We start from the raw sequence: 13,998 nt of genomic DNA on the forward strand, positions 1-13,998 counted from the left end.
TGAATGTAATATATGGTGTGTGTAGTCCATGTAACATATGGTGTGTGTAGTCCATGTAATATATGGTGTGTGTAGTCCATGTAACATATGGTGTGTGTAGTCCATGTAATATATGGTGTGTGTAGTCCATGTAACATATGGTGTGTGTAGTCCATGTAATATATGGTGTGTGTAGTCTATGTAATATATGGTGTGTGTAGTCCATGTAATATATGGTGTGTGTAGTCCATGTAATATATGGTGTGTGTAGTCTATGTAATATATGGTGTGTGTAGTCCATGTAATATATGGTGTGTGTAGTCTATGTAATATATGGTGTGTGTAGTCTATGTAATATACGGTGTGTGTAGTCCTTGTAATATACGGTGTGTGTAGTCCATGTAATATATGGTGTGTGTAGTCCTTGTAATATATGGTGTGTAGTCTATGTAATATATGGTGTGTGTAGTCCTTGTAATATATGGTGTGTAGTCTATGTAATATATGGTGTGTGTAGTCCTTGTAATATATGGTGTGTAGTCTATGTAATATATGGTGTGTGTAGTCCATGTAATATACGGTGTGTGTAGTCCATGTAATATATGATGTGTGTAGTCCATGTAATATATGGTGTGTGTAGTCCATGTAATATATGGTGTGTAGTCCATGTAATATATGGTGTGTAGTCTATGTAATATACGGTGTGTGTAGTCTATGTAATATATGGTGTGTAGTGAATGTAATATATGGTGTGTGTAGTCCATGTAATATATGGTGTGTAGTCCATGTAATATATGGTGTGTAGTCTATGTAATATATGGTGTGTAGTCCATGTAATATATGGTGTGTAGTCTATGTAATATATGGTGTGTAGTGAATGTAATATACGGTGTGTGTAGTCTATGTAATATATGGTGTGTGTAGTCCATGTAATATATGCTGTGTAGTGAATGTAATATACGGTGTGTGTAGTCTATGTAATATATGGTGTGTGTAGTCCATGTAATATATGGTGTGTAGTGAATGTAATATACGGTGTGTGTAGTCCATGTAATATATGATGTGTGTAGTCCATGTAATATATGGTGTGTGTAGTCCATGTAATATATGGTGTGTAGTGAATGTAATATATGGTGTGTGTAGTCCATGTAATATATGGTGTGTAGTCCATGTAATATACGGTGTGTGTAGTCCATGTAATATATGGTGTGTGTAGTCCATGTAATATATGGTGTGTGTAGTCCATGTAATATATGATGTGTGTAGTCCATGTAATATATGGTGTGTGTAGTCCTTGTAATATATGGTGTGTGTAGTCCATGTAATATATGATGTGTGTAGTCCTTGTAATATATGGTGTGTGTAGTCCATGTAATATATGATGTGTGTAGTCCATGTAATATATGGTGTGTGTAGTCCTTGTAATATATGGTGTGTGTAGTCCATGTAATATATGATGTGTGTAGTCCATGTAATATATGGTGTGTAGTCCTTGTAATATATGGTGTGTAGTCCATGTAATATATGATGTGTGTAGTCCATGTAATATATGGTGTGTGTAGTCCTTGTAATATATGGTGTGTGTAGTCCTTGTAATATACGGTGTGTGTAGTCCATGTAATATATGATGTGTGTAGTCCATGTAATATATGGTGTGTAGTCCATGTAATATATGGTGTGTGTAGTCCATGTAATATATGGTGTGTAGTCTATGTAATATATGGTGTGTAGTCTATGTAATATACGGTGTGTGTAGTCCTTGTAATATATGGTGTGTGTAGTCCATGTAATATATGGTGTGTAGTCTATGTAATATATGGTGTGTAGTCTATGTAATATATGGTGTGTGTAGTGAATGTAATATATGGTGTGTGTAGTCCATGTAATATATGGTGTGTGTAGTCCTTGTAATATATGGTGTGTGTAGTCCATGTAATATATGGTGTGTAGTCTATGTAATATACGGTGTGTGTAGTCCTTGTAATATATGGTGTGTGTAGTCCATGTAATATATGGTGTGTAGTCTATGTAATATATGGTGTGTAGTCTATGTAATATATGGTGTGTAGTCTATGTAATATATGGTGTGTGTAGTCCATGTAATATATGGTGTGTAGTCTATGTAATATACGGTGTGTGTAGTCCATGTAATATATGGTGTGTAGTCTATGTAATATACGGTGTGTGTAGTCTATGTAATATACGGTGTGTGTAGTCCATGTAATATATGGTGTGTGTAGTCTATGTAATATATGGTGTGTGTAGTCCATGTAATATATTGTGTGTGTAGTGAATGTAATATATGGTGTGTGTAGTCCATGTAATATATGGTGTGTGTAGTCCATGTAATATATGGTGTGTGTAGTCCATGTAATATATGGTGTGTAGTCTATGTAATATATGGTGTGTAGTCTATGTAATATATGATGTGTGTAGTCTATGTAATATATGGTGTGTGTAGTCCTTGTAATATATGGTGTGTGTAGTGAATGTAATATATGGTGTGTGTAGTCCATGTAATATATGGTGTGTGTAGTGAATGTAATATATGGTGTGTGTAGTCCATGTAATATATGGTGTGTAGTCCATGTAATATACGGTGTGTGTAGTGAATGTAATATATGGTGTGTGTAGTCCATGTAATATATGGTGTGTGTAGTCCATGTAATATATGGTGTGTAGTCCATGTAATATATGGTGTGTGTAGTCTATGTAATATATGGTGTGTAGTCTATGTAATATATGGTGTGTAGTCCATGTAATATATGGTGTGTGTAGTCCATGTAATATATGGTGTGTGTAGTCTATGTAATATATGGTGTGTGTAGTGAATGTAATATATGGTGTGTAGTCCTTGTAATATATGGTGTGTAGTCCATGTAATATATGGTGTGTGTAGTCTATGTAATATATGGTGTGTAGTCTATGTAATATATGGTGTGTAGTCCATGTAATATATGGTGTGTGTAGTCCATGTAATATATGGTGTGTGTAGTCTATGTAATATATGGTGTGTGTAGTGAATGTAATATATGGTGTGTAGTCCTTGTAATATATGGTGTGTGTAGTCTATGTAATATATGATGTGTGTAGTCCATGTAATATATGGTGTGTGTAGTCCATGTAATATATTGTGTGTGTAGTGAATGTAATATATGGTGTGTAGTCCATGTAATATATGGTGTGTGTAGTCCATGTAATATATGGTGTGTGTAGTGAATGTAATATATGGTGTGTGTAGTCCATGTAACATATGGTGTGTGTAGTCCATGTAATATATGGTGTGTGTAGTCCATGTAACATATGGTGTGTGTAGTCCATGTAATATATGGTGTGTGTAGTCCATGTAACATATGGTGTGTGTAGTCCATGTAATATATGGTGTGTGTAGTCTATGTAATATATGGTGTGTGTAGTCCATGTAATATATGGTGTGTGTAGTCCAGGTAATATATGGTGTGTGTAGTCTATGTAATATATGGTGTGTGTAGTCCATGTAATATATGGTGTGTGTAGTCCATGTAATATATGGTGTGTGTAGTCTATGTAATATATGGTGTGTGTAGTCTATGTAATATATGGTGTGTGTAGTCCATGTAATATATGGTGTGTGTAGTCTATGTAATATATGGTGTGTGTAGTCCATGTAATATATGGTGTGTGTAGTCCATGTAATATATGGTGTGTGTAGTCCATGTAACATATGGTGTGTGTAGTCCATGTAACATATGGTGTGTGTAGTCCATGTAATATATGGTGTGTGTAGTCTATGTAATATATGGTGTGTGTAGTCCATGTAATATATGGTGTGTGTAGTCTATGTAATATATGGTGTGTGTAGTCCATGTAATATATGGTGTGTGTAGTCCATGTAATATATGGTGTGTGTAGTCCATGTAATATATGGTGTGTGTAGTCCTTGTAATATATGGTGTGTGTAGTGAATGTAATATATGGTGTGTGTAGTCCATGTAACATATGGTGTGTGTAGTCCATGTAATATATGGTGTGTGTAGTCCATGTAACATATGGTGTGTGTAGTCCTTGTAATATATGGTGTGTGTAGTCCATGTAATATATGGTGTGTGTAGTCCATGTAATATATGGTGTGTGTAGTCCATGTAATATATGGTGTGTGTAGTGAATGTAATATATGGTGTGTGTAGTCCATGTAACATATGGTGTGTGTAGTCCATGTAATATATGATGTGTGTAGTCTATGTAATATACGGTGTGGGTGTTGTACAGTATGTAACTCACCTGCAGGCTTGTAGAAGAGGGCCAGACGGGGGGAAGAGCTCAGATAAGGTAGTATAACATGGGAGTGCAACAGCATTGTAGAATCCCACCTAGAGAAACAGACAAGGAGAATCCAGTAAAGGGGATGGAACAAGGGCAGAGGGGAGGGAACATCTTGCCAGAATGAGACACAGCCCAGGTAATGTTCTTCTTTGTGTGTGTGTGTGTGTGTGTGTGTGTGTGTGTGTGTGTGTGTGTGTGTGTGTGTGTGTGTGTGTGTGTGTGTGTGTGTGTGTGTGTGTGTGTGTGTGTGTGTGTGTGTGTGTGTGTGTGTGTGTGTGTGTGTGTGTGTGTGTGTGTGTGTGTGTGTGTGTGTGTGTGTGTGTGTGGCTCTTACCTGCCCCTGAGGAACCTCTTCCTTCTTATCTCTGTCCATCATAGGGATGGGCTGTATACCTATCTTCTTCATCTCATCCCCCTAAAGAGGAGGAGGAGAGGAAGGGGAAGAGGGAGAGAAGGATAGGAGGAGAGGAGGAGGAGAGGAGGAGGAGGATAAGGAGAGGAGGAGGAGGATAAGGATAAGAGGAGGAGGAGGAGGATAAAGAGAGGAGGAGGAGGAGGAGAGGAGGAAGGGGAAGAGGGAGAGGAGGATAAGGAGAGGAGGAGGAGGAGGATAAGGATAAGAGGAGGAGGAGGAGGATAAGGAGAGGAGGAGAGGAGGAGAGGAGGAGGAGAGGAGGAGAGGAGGATAAGGATAGGAGGAGAGGAGGAGGAGAGGGGGATAAGGATAGGAGGAGAGGAGGAGGAGATGAGGAGAGGAGGATAAGGATAGGAGGAGGAGAGGAGGAGGAGAGGAGGAGGAGGAGGAGGAGGAGGAGAGGAGGATAAGGAGAGGAGGAGGAGAGGATGAGAGGAGGAGGAGGAGAGGAGGAGGAGGAGGAGGATAAGGATAGGAGGAGAGGAGGAGGAGGAGGAGGAGAGGAGGATAAGGATAGGAGGAGAGGAGGAGGAGGAGAGGAGGAGAGGAGGATAAGGATAGGAGGAGAGGAGGGGGAGATGAGGAGAGGAGGATAAGGATAAGAGGAGGAGAGGAGGAGGAGGAGGAGGAGAGGAGGATAAGGAGGAGGAGGAGGAGAGGATAAGGATAGGAGGAGGAGAGGAGGAGAGGAGGAGGAGGAGAGGAGGAGGAGGAGGAGAGGAGGAGAAGAGGAGGAGGAGAGGAGGAGAGGAGGAGAGGAGGATAAGGATAGGAGGAGAGGAGGAGGAGAGGAGGATAAGGATAGGAGGAGAGGAGGAGGAGAGGAGAGGAGGAGGAGGAGGAGGAGGAGGAGGAGGAGGAGGAGGAGGAGGAGGAGAGGAGGATAAGGATAGGAGGAGAGGAGGAGGAGAGGAGGAGAGGATAAGGATAGGAGGAGAGGAGGAGGAGAGGAGAGGAGGAGGATAGGAGGAGAGGAGGAGGAGGAGAGGAGGATGATAAGGAGAGGAGGAGAGGAGGAGGAGAGGAGGGGGAGAGGAGGAGGATGATAAGGAAAGGAGGAGAGGAGGAGGAGAGGAGGAGAGGAGGAGGAGGAGAAGAGGAGGAGGAGGAGAGGAGGATAAGGATAGGAGGAGAGGAGGAGGATAGGAGGAGGAGGAGGAGGAGGAGGAGGAGGAGGAGGAGGATAAGGAGAGGAGGAGGAGGAGAGGAGGATAAGGAGAGGAGGAGGAGGAGAGGAGGAGAGGAGATAAAGGAGGGGGGAGAGGAGGAGAGGAGGAGAGAAGGAGGAGAGGAGATAAAGGAGGGAGAGAGAGGGGAGAGGAGGAGAGGAGATAAAGGAGGGAGAGAGAGGGGAGAGGAGGAGAGGAGGAGAGAAGGAGGAGAGGAGATAAAGGAGGGAGAGAGAGGGGAGAGGAGATAAAGGAGGGAGAGAGAGGGGAGAGGAGGACAGAAGTTACAGGAGGAAGACAGAAGAAAGAGATGAGGTAGAATGGAGGAGGTTATTGAGATTAAAGGACAAAAGAAAGTGACATCTGATGATGTTTTGAGGACTATGACCATTCCTTTGTCATAATCTATCCAGAATCATATAGAATATATATATTTTTGTTTCAAGTAGAACTCTTTCACCACTAAAACGTTCTAAGTTGAACCCTTTCACCACTAAAAGGTTCTATGTGGAACATGGTGCCATGAAAAGGTTCTAAGTGGAACTGTTTTACCACTAAAATGTTATACAGGGAACCCTTTCACCACTAAAAGGTTCTAAGTGGAACCTTTTTACCACTAAAACGTTCTAAGTATAACTCTTTCACAACTAAAAGGTTCTAAGTAGGACTCTTTCACCACTAAAAGGTTCTAAGTAGAACTCTTTCACCACTAAAAGGTTCTAAGTAGAACCCTTTCACCACTAAAAGGTTCTTATTGATGAGCACTATGAACCACTCATATGACGAATGAACTCCTTACAATTTTTTTTATTTTTTTATATATTTTTTTTAACCTTTATTTAACTAGGCAAGTCAGTTAAGAACAAATTCTTATTTTCAATTACGGCCTAGGAACAGTGAGTCAACTGCCTTGTTTAGGGGCAGAACGTCAGGGATTCAATCTAGCAACCTTTCGGTTACCAGCCCTACACTCTAACCACTAGGCTACCTGCTGTCCCTACACTCTAACCACTAGGCTACCTGCCGTCCCTACACTCTAACCACTAGGCTACCTGCTGTCTCTACACTCTAACCACTAGGCTACCTGCCGTCCCTACACTCTAACCACTAGGCTACCTGCCGTCCCTACACTCTAACCACTAGGCTACCTGCCGTCCCTACACTCTAACCACTAGGCTACCTGCCGTATCTACACTCTAACCACTAGGCTACCTGCTGTCCCTACACTCTAACCACTAGGCTACCTGCCGTCTCTACACTCTAACCACTAGGCTACCTGCCGTCCCTACACTCTAACCACTAGGCTACCTGCTGTCTCTACACTCTAACCACTAGGCTACCTGCCGTATCTACACTCTAACCACTAGGCTACCTGCTGTCCCTACACTCTAACCACTAGGCTACCTGCTGTCCCTACACTCTAACCACTAGGCTACCTGCCGTCTCTACACTCGAACAACTAGTCTACCACTTTACATTAGTGAATTATACCACCGCACCTCGGCCCAGAACTCAGCGTAGATGTCATTAGCCGTGAGTCGGGTGATTGGCCACAGCTTGGTAACGGAACACAGGTCACATGCTGTCATCATCAGACCAATCACACGGTCCCTGGGGAAAGAAAAGTATATGTACACTGCTCAAAAAAATAAAGGGAACACTTAAACAACACAATGTAACTCCAAGTCAATCACACTTCTGTGAAATCAAACTGTCCACTTAGGAAGCAACACTGATTGACAATAAATTTCACATGCTGTTGTGCAAATGGAATAGACAAAAGGTGGAAATTATAGGCAATTAGTAAGACACCCCCAAAAAAGGAATGGTTCTGCAGGTGGTGACCACACACCACTTCTCAGTTCCTATGCTTCCTGGCTGATGTTTTGGTCACTTTTGAATGCTGGTGGTGCTTTCACTCTAGTGGTAGCATGAGACGGAGTCTACAACCCACACAAGTGGCTCAGGTAGTGCAGCTCATCCAGGATGGCACATCAATGCGAGCTGTGGCAAGAAGGTTTGCTGTGTCTGTCAGCGTAGTGTCCAGAGCATGGAGGCGCTACCAGGAGACAGGCCAGTACATCAGGAGACGTGGAGGAGGCCGTAGGAGGGCAACAACCCAGCAGCAGGACCGCTACCTCCGCCTTTGTGCAAGAAGGAGCAGGAGGAGCACTGCCAGAGCCCTGCAAAATGACCTCCAGCAGGCCACAAATGCGCATGTGTCTGCTCAAACGGTCAGAAAAAGACTCCATGAGGGTGGTATGAGGGCCCGACGTCCACAGGTGGGGGTTGTGCTTACAGCCCAACACCGTGCAGGACGTTTGGCATTTGCCAGAGAACACCAAGATTGGCAAATTCGCCACTGGCGCCCTGTGCTCTTCACAGATGAAAGCAGGTTCACACTGAGCACATGAGCACATGTGACAGACGTGACAGAGTCTGGAGACGCTGTGGAGAACGTTCTGCTGCCTGCAACATCCTCCAGCATGACCGGTTTGGTGGTGGGTCAGTCATGGTGTGGGGTGGCATTTCTTTGTGGGGCCGCACAGCCCTCCATGTGCTCGCCAGAGGTAGCCTGACTGCCATTAGGTACCGAGATGCACTATTGTAAAGTGGCTGTTCCACTGGATGTCATAAGGTGTCATAAGGTGAATGCACCAATTTGTAAGTCGCTCTGGATAAGAGCGTCTGCTAAATGACTTAAATGTAAAATGTAAAATGAGATCCTCAGACCCCTTGTGAGACCATATGCTGACACATCAATCAGTGTTGCTTCCTAAGTGGACAGTTTGATTTCACAGGAGTGTGATTGACTTGGAGTTACATTATGTTGTTTAAGTGTTCCTTTTATTTTTTTGAGCAGTATATATATTTTTTATTTTTTATTATCTATTTCCAGATGTATCAGAGAAGATGTCCTGTGTGTGTGTGTGTGTGTGTGTGTGTGTGTGTGTGTGTGTGTGTGTGTGTGTGTGTGTGTGTGTGTCTGTGCCTTGCGCTATGTCTAAAGTGTGTATGTGTACGACCCCTGACCTCTGACCTGTGTTGGTGGTTGTTGAGGTCCAGTGCTTCCGTGGTCAGTAGCTCAGCTAGCTGTTTGCGGTTCCCGAAGTAGAGCGCCAGGTCTGTAGCGATGATGGCCTTGCGGATGATCTCTAACACCTGCTCGTACTCACTGGAAGTCAGGTTGGAGAAAACATTGTGCCCTTCCAGCTATGGGAAACAAAGAGATCAATAAAAAGCAAAAGCTCCGCTTATGAGGAGTTCAGCTCAGCTTAGGTGGGATAGCCAGAGGGTACATCCTGGGAGTACAGCTTAGGTGGGATAGCCAGAGGGTACATCCTGGGAGTACAGCTTAGGTGGGATAGCCAGAGGGTACATCCTGGGAGTACAGTAGGTCCTGGAACATTCAGGGTAGTTTGGATACTTTGCAAGTTTTTGGGGTCAATTTGAAATTGAAGGCAGTCAATTCAGGAAGTAAATTGAAATTGCAATTCAATAATTGAAAAAGGCCATCTATTTTCAATGACATCTCAATAAATGTCAAAGTAAAAGCTATTTATTTGAACGTTTTTTTTCCACTTTTGAAGTTTTAAATTCAAATTGCTTTCTGAATTAAATACCATCAATTAGAATTGACCCAACCCTGATCCTTCTGTGGACAAGGATTCACGGTACCTGATCATCACCCACCAAAGATGAGGAATTTGAATTGGGAGGGGACACCGGTTAATAACAGAGCAACTGTTCGGGGTAAATGTCTGAAGAGTTAAGATCCTCCTGGGGGAACATTTAGAGGACAGCTAAGTAAGCGTGTAAGTACAGGGCGTGTGTGTGTGTGTGTGTGTGTGTGTGTGTGTGTGTGTGTGTGTGTGTGTGTGTGTGTGTGTGTGTGTGTGTGTGTGTGTGTGTGTGTGTGTGTGTGTGTGTGTGTGTGGTAGTCCTACCTGCAGGATGGATACAGTCTGGGAGAAGTGGTGCTGCTCCATTGTAGACGTGCTGTACAGGGCAGCTAGAGGATGGTCAAACTTCTGCAGGTAAGTGTTACTGTATCCTCGATGGTCCAGATCATGACATAGACAGGCTATCAGCAGACCCTTCTTCTGTTGATGAGGGAGAGAGAGAGAGAGAGGATGGGAGAGAGAGGATGGAGGAGAGAGGGGGTGGGAGAGAGAGAGGGGATGGGAGAGAGAGAGAGAGAGGATGGGGAGAGAGAGGGGATGGGAGAGAGAGAGGATGGGGAGAGAGAGAGAGAGGATGGGAGAGAGAGAGAGAGAGAGGATGGGAGAGAGAGAGAGAATAGGAGAGAGAGGATGGGGAGAGAGAGAGGATGGGAGAGAGAGAGGGGATGGGAGAGAGAGAGAGAGGGGATGGGATAGAGAGAGAGGATGGGGAGAGAGAGAGGATGGGGAGAGAGAGAGAGGATGGGGAGAGAGAGAGGGGATGGGAGAGAGAGGATGGACAAGTACACATGGAAGTCAGCTACTGATAGAATTGACCCTGTTTAGAATCTATCTCCTCATTCTATTTAGGAATCAGGAAGTAAATGACTGAATTGGAATGGAGTTGACCACAACCCTCTTTCTAAACCTTCATTTATTTTAGCTCTTGACGATGTTAGTGACAAACTGACGGACGGACAGACAGACCTCTATCTCAGTGAAGATGCCGGTGGTCTTCTGCAGTATGGCGTACATACAGTGAGCCACGTTGACGGCGTGTTTCCAGTTGTGGTAGGGAACACGCCGATAATTCTTCCTCACAGACATAGTGAACCTGCACAACTTCTCCAGCTCAAAACTAGAGGGAGGGAGAGGAGGGAGAGAGGACGGAGCGGGAGAGAGAACGGAGAGGGAGAGAGGACGGAGAGAGGGAGAGGACAGAGAGAGGGAGAGAGGACGGAGAGGACGGAGAGGGAGAGAGAACGGAGAGGACAGAGAGGGAGAGAGGGCAGAGAGGGAGAGAGGACGGAGAGAGAGAGAGGACGGAGAGGGAGAGAGAACGGAGAGGACAGAGAGGGAGAGAGGACAGAGAGGGAGAGAGGACAGAGAGGGAGAGGACAGAGAGGGAGAGAGGACGGAGAGAGGGAGAGGACAGAGAGGGAGAGAGGACGGAGAGGGAGAGAGGACGGAGAGGGAGAGAGGACGGAGAGGGAGAGAGGACGGAGAGGGAGAGAGGACGGAGAGGGAGAGAGGACGGAGAGGACAGAGAGGGAGAGAGGGAGAGAGGACAGAGAGGACAGAGAGGGAGAGAGGACAGAGAGGGAGAGAGGACGGAGAGGGAGAAAGGACGGAGCGGGAGAGGACAGAGAGAGAGAGAGGACGGAGCGGGAGAGAGGACGGAGAGAGAGAGAGGACGGAGAGGGAGAGAGGACGGAGAGGACAGAGAGGGAGAGAGGACAGAGAGGGAGAGAGGACGGAGAGAGAGAGAGGACGGAGAGGGAGAGAGAACGGAGAGGACAAAGAGGGAGAGAGGACGGAGAGGGAGAGAGGACGGAGAGGGAGAGAGGGAGAGAGGGAGAGAGGACAGAGAGGGAGAGAGGACAGAGAGAGAGAGGACGGAGAGAGAGAGAGGACGGAGAGGACAAAGAGGGAGAGAGGACGGAGAGGGAGAGAGGACGGAGAGGGAGAGAGGACGGAGAGGGAGAGAGGACGGAGAGAGGGAGAGGACGGAGAGGACGGAGAGGACGGAGAGGACGGAGAGGGAGAGAGGACGGAGAGGGAGAGAGGACGGAGAGGACGGAGAGGACAGAGAGGACGGAGAGGACAGAGAGGGAGAGAGGACGGAGAGGGAGAGGACGGAGAGGGAGAGAAGACGGAGAGAAGGAGAGGACGGAGAGGGAGAGAAGACGGAGAGGACGGAGAGGGAGAGAGGACAGAGAGGGAGAGAGGACGGAGAGGGAGAGAGGACGGAGAGGACATAGAGGGAGAGAGGACGGAGAGGACGGAGAGGGAGAGAGGACGGAGAGGACGGAGAGGGAGAGAGGACGGAGAGGACGGAGAGGGAGAGAGGACGGAGAAGACAGAGAGGGAGAGAGGACAGAGAGGGAGAGAGGACGGAGAGGGAGAGAGGACGGAGAGGGAGAGAGGACGGAGAGGACAGAGAGGGAGAGAGGACAGAGAGGGAGAGAGGACGGAGAGGGAGAGAGGACGGAGAGGGAGAGAGGACGGAGAGGGAGAGAGGACATAGAGGGAGAGAGGACGGAGAGGACGGAGAGGGAGAGAGGACGGAGAGGGAGAGAGGACGGAGGGGGAGAGAGGACGGAGAGGGAGAGAGGACGGAGAGGACAGAGAGGGAGAGAGAACGGAGAGGGAGAGAGAACGGAGAGGGAGAGAGGACGGAGAGGACAGAGAGGGAGAGAGGACGGAGAGGGAGAGAGGAAATAGAGGGAGAGGACAGAGAGGGAGAGAGGACGGAGAGGGAGAGAGGACGGAGAGGGAGAGAGGACGGAGAGGGAGAGAGGACGGAGAGGGAGAGAGGACAGAGAGGGAGAGAGGACATAGAGGGAGAGGACGGAGAGGGAGAGAGGACGGAGAGGGAGAGAGGACGGAGAGGGAGAGAGGACGGAGAGGGAGAGAGGACGGAGAGGGAGAGAGGACGGAGAGGACAGAGAGGGAGAGAGGACGGAGAGGGAGAGAGGACATAGAGGGAGAGAGGACGGAGAGGACGGAGAGGGAGAGAGGACGGAGAGGGAGAGAGGACGGAGAGGGAGAGAGGACGGAGAGGGAGAGAGGACGGAGAGGACAGAGAGGGAGAGAGGACGGAGAGGGAGAGAGGAAATAGAGGGAGAGGACGGAGAGGGAGAGAGGACGGAGAGGGAGAGAGGACGGAGAGGGAGAGAGGACGGAGAGGGAGAGAGGACGGAGAGGGAGAGAGGACAGAGAGGGAGAGAGGACAGAGAGGGAGAGAGGACAGAGAGGGAGAGAGGACATAGAGGGAGAGGACGGAGAGGGAGAGAGGACGGAGAGGGAGAGAGGACGGAGAGGGAGAGAGGACGGAGAGGGAGAGAGGACGGAGAGGGAGAGAGGACGGAGAGGGAGAGAGGACATAGAGGGAGAGAGGACATAGAGGGAGAGAGGACATAGAGGGAGAGAGGACGGAGAGGACAGAGAGGGAGAGAGGACGGAGAGGGAGAGAGGACGGAGAGGGAGAGAGGACGGAGAGGGAGAGAGGACGGAGAGGACAGAGAGGGAGAGAGGACGGAGAGGGAGAGAGGACATAGAGGGAGAGGACGGAGAGGGAGAGAGGACGGAGAGGGAGAGAGGACGGAGAGGGAGAGAGGACGGAGAGGGAGAGAGGACGGAGAGGGAGAGAGGACGGAGAGGGAGAGAGGACATAGAGGGAGAGAGGACGGAGAGGGAGAGAGGACGGAGAGGGAGAGAGGACGGAGAGGGAGAGAGGACGGAGAGGGAGAGAGGACGGAGAGGGAGAGAGGACGGAGAGGGAGAGAGGACAGAGAGGGAGAGAGGACGGAGAGGGAGGGAGGACGGAGAGGGAGAGAGGACAGAGAGGGAGAGAGGACGGAGAGGGAGAGAGGACAGAGAGGGAGAGAGGACGGAGAGGGACAGAGAGAGAGAGGGAGAGAGGACGGAGAGGGAGAGAGGACGGAGAGGGACAGAGAGAAAGGCAAAGTATTTAACAGGTATAATAGTATTTATTCTGTCCTCATATTAAGATTAAGAAAGCATTTATAAGTCATATTCTTAAAGAATCGATGTGTATATATGACAACTTCATTTATCTTGTAGAATATATATGTTAATATGACCAGGTTAATTTATCTTGTAGAATCTATGTCTTTATATTACTAAATGAATTTATCTCGTAGAATCTATGGGTACAGTATATATGACTAAATACATGTATTTTATAGAATCTAACTTAAATTTATCCCGTATAATCTATGGGTTTATTTGACTAAGTTAATTTCCCTGACGACAAGCAGCTGTAAATGTCCCAGAGGACCAATACGTACCTGGTCTCTCCACATGAGTTGTGGACCATGTAAACAAAGACAGCCGGCCACAGCTCCTCAAACTGACTAATGTCAAAATGAAACCTGAAGGAGGGAGAGAGAGAGGGAGCCTCTTAGATTATGATGGCCCTGCAGTGTGTGTGTGTGTGTGTGTGTGT

General features: G+C 46.9%; 1 protein-coding gene across 2 annotated transcripts in view; it reads right to left on the bottom strand.

The window, feature by feature from the left end:
- Window positions 1-13,998, bottom strand: part of LOC129812678 (cAMP and cAMP-inhibited cGMP 3',5'-cyclic phosphodiesterase 10A-like) — a 117,006-nt gene that overhangs the window by 33,745 nt on the left and 69,263 nt on the right. The window contains exons 14-20 of one of the 2 annotated variants that reach the window (XM_055864493.1): window positions 13,841-13,924; window positions 10,515-10,665; window positions 9,813-9,968; window positions 8,906-9,078; window positions 7,365-7,476; window positions 4,616-4,696; window positions 4,240-4,328 (exon numbers count right to left, since the gene is read on the bottom strand). In XM_055864493.1, coding sequence (XP_055720468.1) covers window positions 4,240-4,328; window positions 4,616-4,696; window positions 7,365-7,476; window positions 8,906-9,078; window positions 9,813-9,968; window positions 10,515-10,665; window positions 13,841-13,924 — 846 coding nt within the window. Of the gene's footprint in view, window positions 1-4,235; window positions 4,329-4,615; window positions 4,697-7,364; window positions 7,477-8,905; window positions 9,079-9,812; window positions 9,969-10,514; window positions 10,666-13,840; window positions 13,925-13,998 lie in introns of those variants that run through there. The other variant, XM_055864572.1, reaches the window with a different exon arrangement.

This window comes from Salvelinus fontinalis, chromosome 1 (genome assembly GCF_029448725.1).
Source record: "Salvelinus fontinalis isolate EN_2023a chromosome 1, ASM2944872v1, whole genome shotgun sequence".
Lineage (NCBI taxonomy): Eukaryota > Metazoa > Chordata > Actinopteri > Salmoniformes > Salmonidae > Salvelinus > Salvelinus fontinalis.